Genomic DNA, 13,367 nt, shown 5'->3' on the forward strand with positions numbered 1-13,367 from the left:
AGTAAAGTAAATTTTGTAGTAAAGAACTGATTTTAAGATTACTTCAGATAAGGTACACACACGTTTTAACATAAGGGAGCATATTATGACAGTGATGTGCACACGCAAATTTAGGTATGGTTGAGTGAATGATGTTACGAGTAAGGATGAGTTGACACATTTGTAAAAAACAGAACAGAAGATTACTGTCGATGATGTACTCGTACATGGTTATGATGCAGTTTAAATAAAAATCACATCAGAAGATTTACAAGGAAATGATGGTGATATAGTGTAAATACAAATTTGTATTTGTGCTGTTATCAGTCATTTTCTGATTTGAAACGTACTTCGTCCGCATAATACTGATTCTTGAAAACACGAGTGTTACGTATCTTATAGAGGTATTTGGTTTTTGAAAATTGTTCATACTAACGACGATTATTGATGAGTTGTCTGAATATTTTTCTGTACAACAAATGAAATGGACACATTGTCATAACATTTGTTGCCTTTACATCAGCGTTACTGTCTTGAAGATTAGTATCTTTAACTTTTCATCATCAAGTTCTATCAAACACATGCGTTTTCGTAAATGCATAATCTTTTGTAACCAAACAAATACATCGAGATAAAGATATGTTATTTGTTTCTATGAAACGTTCTTTGAGCACACTCAAAACAAACATGAATTTCATAATACATTTAGGACAGCTGGACAATTTAATTGTTTCATTTACGTCATTTTGTACATTTTAAAATTAGCAAATGAAGTACAGATTGTAAAGCAAACAAAGTAGTTATTTACTTTTCCGCATGCTATTTTGTTACATATATAATCAATAAATAAGTATAAGTCAACCTCAGAGATGAAACAGTTGTCCTGGGAAACAGTATAAGAGACATAGCAGTGCAATGTATTTGACAGATGAAATACCTATACAAGTTCATCCGTTTATCTTTGCTCAAACTATAACTTGAATGTTACATTGTATCCTCAGGGATCCAAGTAAATGTATCAGTCCTTTGCGAATTGTGAAACTATCGTTTATACATTTGTTGATACTTTATCTGAAAGTATGAAAGGCCATATGCGTGGATATTTCCTGTTTACAGTTCAGTTTCGTTATTGTATTTAACATTGTTGTCACAGCATAATACTTGAATATTTTTCTTAGATATGAATAGAATCGGGACTGACGCCTCCAAACATATAAATACGGGGAACTGGTCGCGTGCTCTGTTACAATTAACTTATATTTCAAATATATAGATATAGGAAGTCCGATTAGTAACTATGCGTTGATACTCTGGTGGATATAGTGAAATATTAAGGTTGTGATCATATTCCTATCATTGCATTTTATGGACTGTTAAGAACAATGATGCCCAAGGTATCAATTATTAACCAACTATATCATCAGTGGACGGCCAGGTATTCTACACTAACGTGACATTAGGCAGGATGTACGCGTTTCAAAGAAATCAAATCCTGGACGTAATGAGGGACCAAATGCCTGTAAAACTGTCACAATGATAAGTATGTACTATATAAAATGTATGTGTACGTGTCACAAATTACTTCACATCATGAAACATACATTTATAACTAAGTAATGTCTGCAGGTCAACAGAATCATGATGAATATGTGTCAAATTCTTCACAACATCCCTGAATCATATTTATCTTTTGGTATAATTTGTAACAACAATTATCGATTATAGCATATTGCGTATTGCGGGTTATATTTTCAACATTTTCAACAATTACCAAAATAGGATTAGTGATTGGTGGTATACACAAAGGCACAGGAATACATATTGCACATGACGTAACTGTTTTATTGCAGATCACAATTTTCTGCTTGTTTGTTCGTTTATGACTGCTGCCTTATAGCTGGAATTTTGCTGAGGTCGGCGTTAAGCAAGAAACGTTCATTTATGTGTATAAAAGTTGAAATTGTAGAGCAGTACATGCAAACCCGTTTTATACATGTGACGACTATTGAGCATTTTACACCGAATGGAATCTGTTTCGACAGAAAATCGAGGTGTTTCAGAAGTTGGTGGTATAGAAATGACAACTTCTTTATTTTGGGACGTTTGGGTGTAGATTCTTAAACTCATAAAGAACCTGAAATCGGTATAAAAATCTACACCGAAACGTCGCCGTTGTCAAACTAAAGAAGTTGATCATCAATAAAGTCTCAATCGAGGTGTAGAATGTTTAAATTGGTTTCAGTCTGAATTACGCTTTTTAAAATGTCATTTATCAGACAATATCCTGAGACAATAATAGCCTTCCTTGCACTTTGATACAATTGTATATACTGCGTGAATTGAGAAACGTAACTACTTATTTCGTAAATTAAAGCAAAAGTAAAACTTCAGTATGATGTCATGAAGAACGCAATTTCTGACAGAAGATTCTCTTAATGCTTCCTGTAGTAGTGTTAAGTACGAGGCGCTAATCAGTTAGTACATGTGTCTTGCACTCTGTTCCCCAGGCCAGCGGAATAATCACAATCTCGGACAGTGACAGTAAGTAGGGGTGACAGAATTCTGATACGCGGATATTTATGTCCACAAATCTACATTTGCTTCTAAGGAATGCCCTTACTCAAATCTGCTGCAATCTGTTTATTTAAAATGCTGGAAAAGTAAAACGTTTATTTTGAACTGAATGTAGTTGTGGGGTTTTTTTTGTCTGTGAAATTGTATCTATTTTGAAAAGAGAGAACAAATATGGCAAGAATTATTTCAGATAAATTTTTAACGTCTAATTACCACTATCTATGAACGAGAAATGTTAATATCTGGAATGTATTTAGAACCCTCTTGGTTTCATTTATAAATCAGGTCAATCACAGTATACATATCACTGTCTTTGAACACATGAAGTTTGACAGTATAGCGGTTCGTATTGAAACTATTATTAATTTTTAAGGCACCAAAAACTGATCACGGCAGTCTAGAGATTTTCTTTTAGCGTAATGTCATAAGAATACGAAATACGAAATCGAAAATGTTATCATGTTCAAACATGCAACAAAATAATGGACAACAAATACTAAATACGTTGCATCAATATAAGGATGTATAATTAATGAAAACTGAAACGCACTACATTGTTCCTTATGATATATTTGATGGTACGAAATTTACTTAATGGATCGTTGCACACAGTGTACTTTTATAGAATGAATACACAAATGTAACATGCGCTCAAATAAGGTTACCTACAAACTCTAAATTTAAAAATTCAACAGTGCTTTTATATGTTAACGTAAATGATATTACAAAAAGCCTTCCAGATAAATGTTTCATTCATCAAATGATGAAATCATGGACTCTAAAAACAGTTCCGTGTAACTTTCTTTAGGACAAGCTGTGAGGCCATTCAGAATAGGCATACACACTTAGAGTTTCCTGTCTTTGACCTGCTCAGATAAGAATATACTTTTTCAGGCTTATCACTTTAAAGCGAGAACAGATTGAACAAAGACGATGCCGATAGCGATTAACAGACCATGTTTTAACGAGTGACGATAGAGTTCCAGCTACTGATGCCCAGGTTTGACACCCTTGGTCTAGCATATGTGAATGCAGTCACGTTTTAATTAAATGCTATTGTTTTCTTGCAATTTCGTACGTGGAACGACGTAAGTTGTGCAGAGAATGAATATGAAACTGGTTCATTGACCGATAACAATTTTTGTTGTTATTCTGTGTTTAAATTGGTGGAAGTACTAATCACTTCAAACGTACCCGCTAAAATTTAGGTGAGAATGACAATAATGCATTATGCGTTATCTTATGCCTACACATATACCATTTCAGATTACATCATGCCATTTCAGATTAATCATGGTTGCATAAAAGAAACGAATAGTGCATAATTTTCCTTTGCAGTATATGAGGACAGAAATATGATTTAATCGACAGAAATCTATTGCAATGTGGCTATTGATATCTAGTAGGCATGCATATTCTGAGATTTGCATCATGTGAGACAGGTGATGAAAAGGTATGGACAACGACAAGAAACAAGGGGACGGAGAAAACACACTGTGAAGATGTTTTGTAGGTTGCAAGTTACACGTTCAACCAATCCACACAGTTATGATGATACACAGATGCAACGGATTATCTATATAAACCCATATTTTTGTATGGCCCATCGTTTTACTAATGTAACAAGGTTAAATATATAACTGTAAATATTTCACCAAGTAAAACAACAGGGACAACACAGAATCTGTTCGAACGTGCATATATTATGTGAGAGGTACTCTGTGTTCCTGTTAACGTTAACAGAGTCAACACTTACGGAGCACATTTATGAAACAAATTGCCCCAGAGCGAGTAATGGCGACACAAATTGGCCTATACTGGCGCTGATGTCAATGTTAAGTAAATATCCCCCATGACACAACGTATTAATTTTAATGTGTGTCTTTCAACGCCATAGTGTGCACTGCAAGGTTTATTTGTGCTTAACATCTGCAGTTAAACATACTAAATATAAAGGAAACATATTTGGGATCAGTTTTTTTATTGTTCGAGTACGTACATGTCCTCTGAATTACCTGAGTACAAAGAATGAGTTTATATCCGATGTAGACAGTTTGAAGCACATTGATGTCAAATCGATTATTTTCATTGTTAAAATGAATAGCAATAATGATAATACTACATTGTAATTGCCATTCGTTATCATCAATCAGAGGAAACTTGCTTCACGCCGTTCAGGCTATATCTCTGCTCCATGGGGAGTATAGGAGTGTTATCCAAGGTGGATCAATAATAAAAATTACTATGCTCCACATGGGGTAACAAAGGTCTGTCTACGACCTAGCATGCTATCATTCTTCGCACGAAGTTAGATGCCGATAACGCAAGGGTAAAAAGCACGGGAGACGAGGTTCCATGACTTCATTGCGTCACATCGTGGCCCGTTTGTCTGGTATAGAATTGCAGGCTGGAATATTGCTTACTGCTGTGTTAAACAAACAAACAAACAAACAATACCCTCCAAAACGCAAAGAAAGAGCTGTCAGGTTCAGTAATACTGAACACAAATGATTCACTTGCTGTTATGTTCTGCTTTGCGATGTTAGCCACAATATTTGTCTAAAATACAATCCTGGGCTCTGATCAGTCAGTTCATCAGCACTGACTGCTTCTTCAAAATTGAACACGCTTGTCTACCCAAAACAAATTTTATCTTGAGATCAGTGGTTATTTATATCACAATCTGTAAACCATGTGGGAGTGTCATCAGTATGTTGTGGTAGGACGTATGAAGACTTTTTCACCGTGGAGAATGAATCTGAAAGACATTCAGGTTCTCACATTTGCATATAGGCTAACTATGAAATTACATAATTAGGTTCTTTGAATCATTCTTCAAACTTGGTTATTCAAAAACACATTAAAAACGATAGGGTTTTTTTAGATATGGTTGACTGCTCATTATTCTCTACTGTGGGATTACAACACCATTACTCTTAATACATGTTCAAAATTGCAATGTTAGATTTACTAGTGCAAACGCATGTATATACAGCTCATTGCAGGACATGTGTCTTTACTATTATAAAAGTTATCAAACGCATGTAATGCCATAAAAACATCAACCTGTTTTTCAGTATGCATGAATCCCCAATATGTTAAGAAACAGCAACAAGAAAAATGACATATTGGTAAACAACTAGTCATGAATCATTGTAATTATGACACCAGGTGTTAGCTAATGAGATGAGAATGTATAGTAGCATTCCTGTTGGTGTGTACATGCGCATTCATCACTCAGGCAATGACAGTGTATAGTATCCTAAGTGCAGAATAGTGCATTGTCTGCTCGGGTAATCAGTTCTGGAAAAATATAGTTCCAAAGAAACCTAGTTATCTGATGCTAATAAAAAATAATTATCCTAAATTGCATTGTACGGCAGGAATAGGTATTTAGATTTTGAGGCAAAACAATACATTTTTTTAAGTTGGTTCCACAAATGAGTGTGTGTGGTGGAATCGGGGATGGTTGGGGAAAAGACAAGGAATGTTTTTGACAACTTCTGTGGGAGGTATTGGGACCTTGGGACAGTACGAAAGGTGTATTCAATGGTAATATAGCGATGCACAAATTAAGTTCACTTGTTTCATAAGGGTGTTAGAACCTGCCTCGTAACGGGGCTCTCACGGCAATTAGAAAGATGTTCATCAATATATTGCTATGATCACTCATGTTTAAGTAGACTAACGTTCAGTCAGTAGTTGTTGTCATAAAAGAAAAGTTCCAATAAATTCGGAAAGGAATCTTCTGGCGCGGTGCCGAATATCTTGACTTCGAAATAGATCATGACAATAAAGACTGCGAAGAAGGATAAATAATATCGTTCTGGGATTGAAGGATGAACATGTTCTTTAATTAATACCCACGAGTACCGCGTGTGTTCCATGTCAAAGCAACAGAGAGCTAAAAACCAGATTGTGCACAACTGACTGAGAAATACGTTGTACTATGTACATTAGTCATGTATGTACACCCGCATGATAGACATTCCTGAATATTGACCCAATCCATACGTTTCAGCATGTCTCCTCAACACAAACGCCGGCAGAGCGTTATATGATGTCGCCAGGTACGACTCGCAGCAGGAACATCCAGGCTGTCGTCTCTCTTCTCAAGATACGGACCTTAACAAACCTGAACTGGATTCGAACTCGGACAAAGGTAACAGCCCAACATCCTTGAAGTCCGAATCCCCTAAGAAACCTCTACACCCCAAGTTAGCCAATGTTTCCGTTCAACTGGAGATGAAGGCTTTATGGGACGAATTTGATGAACTCGGCACCGAGATGATCGTCACCAAGGCAGGGAGGTAGGTGCTGTCGCAATTACCACAACATTGCTAAGTTGGGCGTGCATGGTTAGTAGACAGGCGTAATTGCACGGGGTTTTTTTCAATGCTGGTTCGAGAAAGAAGTTTTCTTTATTATTCTGCCGTTGTGGTTTATGTACTTGAAGCAAATTGTCTGTATTGATATTTAGTACCACTGCCGTGGGTGATTTTGCTTGAATATTGGTTATATCAGCGCACAACCATACGCCTTCACATAAACACAGTGCTAACTTAAATATATTTTCTGTATTAAACATGTAAAAGTGATTTGCTGTTTCTACGATTTATGGGCTTAATACCTCAACACAGCAAGTTCTACAAGAATTGAGGTGAAAATATGAAACGAGAAATAAGATCAGCTCTGGCTATTTTTGTTTTTACTTGTTCTGAAAATTTTGACAATGAACACATAACCTTTCATCAGATTACCGTGCAAAATTTGATCATCAGTTTTCATGACTGAACTGTACTAGTATCCAACTAAAATTAATAGTTTTTATGCTGAAATACGCGCCTTTTTTCGCATGCCCTGTTAACCTTGCGAAACAAAACAGCTTGTACTGGAACTGTTTTCGTCAGTCAGTAATTTTTTGCATAATTTGACGAAAATATAACAATTCATCCGCTCACACCCCCTGACCCGACATTGCTTTTCCATCCATCATGAATTTTGGCACCATTCGGGCACATACTTGGCTCGATGCTTAACAATAACAGTACTGTACCTCAATGATCTCTCCAAGTGTCTGGATAACGGTTTCAGTATCAAAAGGTCATGATATTGTTTTCTTTTCGCTCATTACATATAAGTCACGTAATCAAACAGATAATAACACGGCTGCACCCTGCACGGGAGCTCCCGTTCGTTTATGACGTGTCTGCACCTGTAATTACTCTTTGCGTTAATTACCCCCCGGGGGCCACGTGCCAGGATTCTGGAAACTGAGAATGAGCAAGGTGGGAGGATGGAACCCTGCCCCATCCCTGCGCCATCCCGGGGGTCTGGCATGTGATACAATGTTACGATTTCACACATGCTGATGCTGTTGACACAGGAATTGATTGAGCAATAAGGAGTTTCTTTGTAGCTCTGTTTGACTTGGGTCAGTGTTCTGGCCTCATGTCAGTGTATACGTCAAAATTAAATACAAACCATTCCCATTTATAACTATGCTCGAGTACCTTACATACTTCAACAGTTGCTGCCATTCATAGCGTGAATACCTTTATTTATATATCATACATCATTTGGGTAAGGTTATGATTATTTATTAGTAAATTAACCAATAAACATTTCTAGTGGGATTCAATTGGGTTCGTTGTTACCGCAGTTACCTGTACCATGTTTCAACGAACAAGCCTACAACAAAACAGGCATATGACGAAGAAGAGAAATATTTCACATAAGTATCAAGCGATACAAGCAACAGACGTGATACATAATGCCATATAAAACATTACCCGGTCAACTTGGGCATATTTGACTCTAATTATGACCAAGTGTAGACCCAGAAATTGTACGTCCAGATACTGAATATTGTCTGTTGTCTGTTGCATGTCACGGGTATTTGGAAGTTAAATATATATACTGGCATTTTGCTTATCAGTTACTACGTAAATAAATGTTCTTCGTTAACTGTTCATAAAAATGACATAACAAAACTTTTCACGAGGATATCCTATTGTTCCAAGTCTTTTCATTTCCATATTTCTGACAAAGAAAACAGTAGAACTTGATCTTAATGAAACATGACATCACTTTACTGGGTGTTTAATACAATTACATCACATACGATCCGTCAAGAGTCTTGAAGCTTCGTGAATTCTGTTAGCTGATACGTGAAAGCCAGCACATACTTTTCCCTTAGGCGCCGCCATGAGCCACCCCCGGCTTCCCTGCCTCCGACCCTTGGTCCACGAAATTCTCCTGGGTGTTGATGCACATGCTGGGCGCTAATTGTCGTCGATTTCTCGAAATGATCTGTTTAGAATCGGCCAAATCTTAAAATGAGGCGGAACATTTGGTTAACACATGTGGTTTCAATATCAATCAATTTCACATTGCAACTAAAACCTCGGGAAACAAACGCGATCTGCCTTCTAAAACCCGGGGGACCACGCTTTCAAAGAAGCACATGGGCGCGTCGGGAAGGACTTCGACCAGAGAGCATCCAAAGTTAAAAGAGCAGGATGGATATATTTTATCTTGCAATCTCTGCTAGTAAATCAAGTCAAGTTGAACAGAAAAACATTTATCTATGTTTCATTTTTCGATTCGACCTGCTCTGGAATGTTAATTTAAGTTTCATTTGTCATTTGCGGAAATTTATTGCGGCCCGTGCTTTGTATGTAAACACGGTTTGACGGCCTCTGTAGGTGGTGTTTTCGCTTGTTCTATGTTTACTCTGTGTTTATTGTGGTTCTCTAGCCACGATATACTATCTTTCCTCATAGGGCGCTCCCCACCTTCTTTAAAGTAGAAAACATTCGAAACGTTTCATTTATTGCAAATATTCGACCTCCACCATACTACAGTTGTAAAGACTTCAGAAGTTAGATTCTTAAATGTCTGGTTATTCCTTTTATAACTTCCTCATCACGTAAAAAGTCTGTTTGATCTTAATGATCGAAAATGCTCTGCGATAAGGCGTCATATCAAATGGCGATACCACTTTCTTGTTAATATATATTTGCTTGTGCTTAATTTTTGATGACTTGAACTATCAGCGGAACCATATCTTCGGGACTTACAGCCACTCTCTCAACTCTTAATAAGATGCAAGTCGCGGTATTCTCGTCATGTCATCTGTATAAGAAATGCATATACACTAACGGTATAACGCATTCTTTAAGGCCATGCGTGACTGGGCAGAGGATAAATCGTTCTCTACTGAAATGGTATAACGTATTCTTTAAGGCCATGCGTGACTGGGCAGAGGATAAATCGATCTCTACTGAAATGTATAATTTTGACTGCATCAAACAATAGGCAGTAAATTACTAAATGAGAGCCACTGGCATATGAAAATCTAAACCAATGACTTGCTCCATGTGGAGATATAGTATTACAGTGAAATGACAACTAAAATAATATCATTCAGGGACTTGGCGAAATTCTAGGATGAGCATAGATTCACATTTTTCTCTGTAGTGGAAATGTTATTGTCTGTGGTCTCATATATTTATATATCTTAAAATACACTCCAGAAATGCGCGCATAGAATTTTCGACGAAACATGATTTCAACGTTTTCCTGAAAATCCGATGTGGTCATTTTTTCGGGGCGGTGTTGTAGCCTTGTCAGTAAAGCGTTAGCTCGTCACACACATTACTCACGTCGGTGCAGTGTGTGAAGCCTATTTCTGGTGTCCCCTGTCGAGATATTGCTGGAATATTCCTAAAATCATCTTAAAACTACACTCACTCACCCACTGTTTTTAGCGACCCATTTATAAAATACCTTTAAAAAAGTAGGGGACATTTTGCAAGGATACAACCAGTCAATGCCAGTGCATGTGAAAAGTAACATATATCCATACAGATGAAACATTTCCGAAGGAATGGAATAAATTGTCACGTTTTCTCTTAATTTCTCTTCCTCCTCTATTCCCTTCCTGGCTTCATCAGTTGATTTAATCAATCACGTAGATCCAAACCTACGTTTAGTGGTATATGTTTGCCCCTAAATTGTTAGTTAAACCCAGTGGAGTGAGTGAATAAATGTAGTCTTTTATCTGGCTTTGACGTAGTAAACATATCAGTAACACTGTTTTTTTCTGCTGATTTGGGCTTTTCGGATTTTTATTGGCTTTAGGTCATGTGTTGGCAATATGGAGGAGAATGTCTTTTGCATTTCTTTCTGTCTGCAATGATACTGTGAAGCGTTTCTGGTTCATCTATAGACACTGTAGTACCTCAACACATAAGACAGGCTTAACCCAGGTGATAGAACTATTGAGCGTAGAATAGACCATCTATGTAGTCTTTGCATAACTATCTCCGCTTTCAAGAAGGAAGACTGTATGTTATTAATAGGTAATAGCACTTTCAGTAGGTCTATTTGTGGGGGTGGCGAGGTAGTCCTGTGGTTAAACCGTTCGCTCGTCACGACTAAGACGCAGTTTGATTCCCCATGTGTATCTACACAACGTGTTATGCGAAGTTCTGGTGTCCGCCATACCATATTGCTGCGATATTGCTAAAACCGACGGTAAGCACATCGTGCAAAATAAACAACAACTATACAAAACGTTGTGCAGCTGAACCCTGGCTGTAAAGTAATTGTAACTACCAGTGTTGTATTATTGTTTCAATTATAATATAATATAGGAAAGCAGTGTGTGTAATAGAGTATATATACGGAACAGCAAGGGAAAGCAAGTTCCGATGTAAGGAAGTCTTGAGAAACAGTTCATGTTTAAGTCTTCGATTTATAAACTTGAAAAAAGCGGAGTTGCGTTTCTTTTGCTGTCAGTACATTAATATAGTATCATGAATATTTATCCTGTACACTGTAGCGACAGCTGTACGATACGTGATGTAGAGGGGGCTAGTAGCAGGGATATTTACTTCATGAATCACGTTGTTCGAAAATAGTCTGAAGAAGAATCCCTCCACATCACGTCTGGTTTCTTGTAACAGAAATATAACGAAATACGAAAAGAATATCTCCTGATGATAGGTAGTACTGTAACGAACAAAAGTACTTGAGCTAATACGGTATAATTATATATAATTCTCAATGTATCCGATCCTGTCATATTGCTGTAGTTAATCAGTCATGCCACCCCGTTACAATAGTGATATCAAAGAATTTTTTGTTGCTGAAAAATATCGAAACAGTTCGCAATGACTGGCGGTATTTTAAAGAACAGAAACGTTTAATAAAGTGATGTTATGTACAGTGCACAAAAATGGTATCCGAACCTTTCATATAGCTATAATTAATAGCTAGATAATGATAATTAAACAATGGTGTTATTAAAGAATATTGTTACCATATGCTTGCATTTTTAAAGAAAATTAAAACTTTACCCATGATTAGAATCTGTGCATGTCCCATTTTGGCCATAAGCAATACGTAAATTAACATACAGCACACAAATAATAGCATTTTCTATAAAATCAATAATTCTTGTCCAGGTAACTTAATGACTCCTTCAGGATCTAGGGCATCACGTGTTTCTTTATTCTAGAATGAAGAATACCTTTACCCATTCCTTTACAAAGCTCATCCTTCATCCTGATTCAGTGATAACAGCCAATGGAAAAAATCCCATGAGAGAGAGATATTTCGTGCAAAGTTAGTGTTATGAGATGGTGACGAAATTGACGTTTTCTTGTTAATAGGTCCAGAACATATATCATGAAGATGTGAATATGGACTACATCACATGTTATACATCATTATGAAGTATTCATTGCCAACACTTCATCCATAGAAGTCTGTCTCGCGGTCTTTGAACAATACTTTTTATCCTACCGTAATGCAAATACTACGGGTAAAGTATTTTCGTCGATTTTAAGTCCATCACACTGGGACAAATTTGCGATAGAAATGGCGTCTTTTGCTTCAAAGGAAATCGTGTCTCAGAGACTTACGACTACTCTGGGTTCATATGTACATATCTGAGTGGGGCTCCAGCTTGTGCCACAACGGATATTGTGAAAAACGATTTGGAACAAGAAAGGATAACTGATCTGTTTTCAACAAGACAACAACATAAATAATTTTACACTGCCATTTCCTGCACCGATGGCAAGAATTCTTTATTTATCTAAGGTTATAGATTGAGAGATCTTTCATAGCTAGAAACTGACGAGAAAAACGTCTACCCATGCTCGTTCTAACATATTTGGAACGCGGATATATTCAAAGAAAGAAGTTCGTTTCAAGTATTTTCTATTACTCCACTACTTGGGGGATATTCTTTGGTAAAAATAGTCTTTGGAATCCTGCCGAGACGATGTGCAGTTTTTATGTTACTGTTCGTGACGAAAAAGCATTTTATGGCCATGGTGAAAAGTTAGTCACTGAGAACTGCAAACGTTATTTTCTTTAGTGACAAACGGGAACATAAGGATACCCTGCTGAAAGACTTACAATTAAGCGAAGTGTAGATAGGTATATGTGTGTTTTGGTCCTCGGTTTTAAAAATGCTAAACACTCTAAATTGTTAAAAACTGGATTATGGCAAATGGCTACTGACATATGTCTGAGATGTTTGTCTGTGTCTATTGTATGTATTAGTTTGAAACTTGTGTTAGTAAAGAACGTCAGTGCGAAGTATTGTCCAGTCTTTACTGTTTTCTGAAACCAATTCCGTTTGCTGGAAAGCAGTAGTGACAAAAGGTGTTTGCGGAAATGTTATGTAACTGTTTATTCCTATATTTGTGTTTTAGGAGAGGAAAGATATATAAATAAATATAAAACCCCCAACTTAGAGGCTGAAATCTAAATACATTCTACCTTTTAATGAGCAT

At 36.7% G+C, this 13,367-nt stretch overlaps 1 protein-coding gene across 1 annotated transcript in view; it reads left to right on the forward strand.

Moving 5' to 3' along the window:
* Nucleotides 1-13,367, forward strand: part of LOC137284411 (T-box transcription factor TBX10-like) — a 37,969-nt gene that overhangs the window by 1,349 nt on the left and 23,253 nt on the right. Inside the window, exon 2 of the mRNA XM_067816209.1 lies at nucleotides 6,575-6,863. Coding sequence (XP_067672310.1) covers nucleotides 6,575-6,863 — 289 coding nt within the window. The remainder of the gene's footprint in view (nucleotides 1-6,574; nucleotides 6,864-13,367) is intronic.

This window comes from Haliotis asinina, chromosome 1 (genome assembly GCF_037392515.1).
Source record: "Haliotis asinina isolate JCU_RB_2024 chromosome 1, JCU_Hal_asi_v2, whole genome shotgun sequence".
NCBI classification, from domain to species: Eukaryota; Metazoa; Mollusca; class Gastropoda; order Lepetellida; family Haliotidae; genus Haliotis; species Haliotis asinina.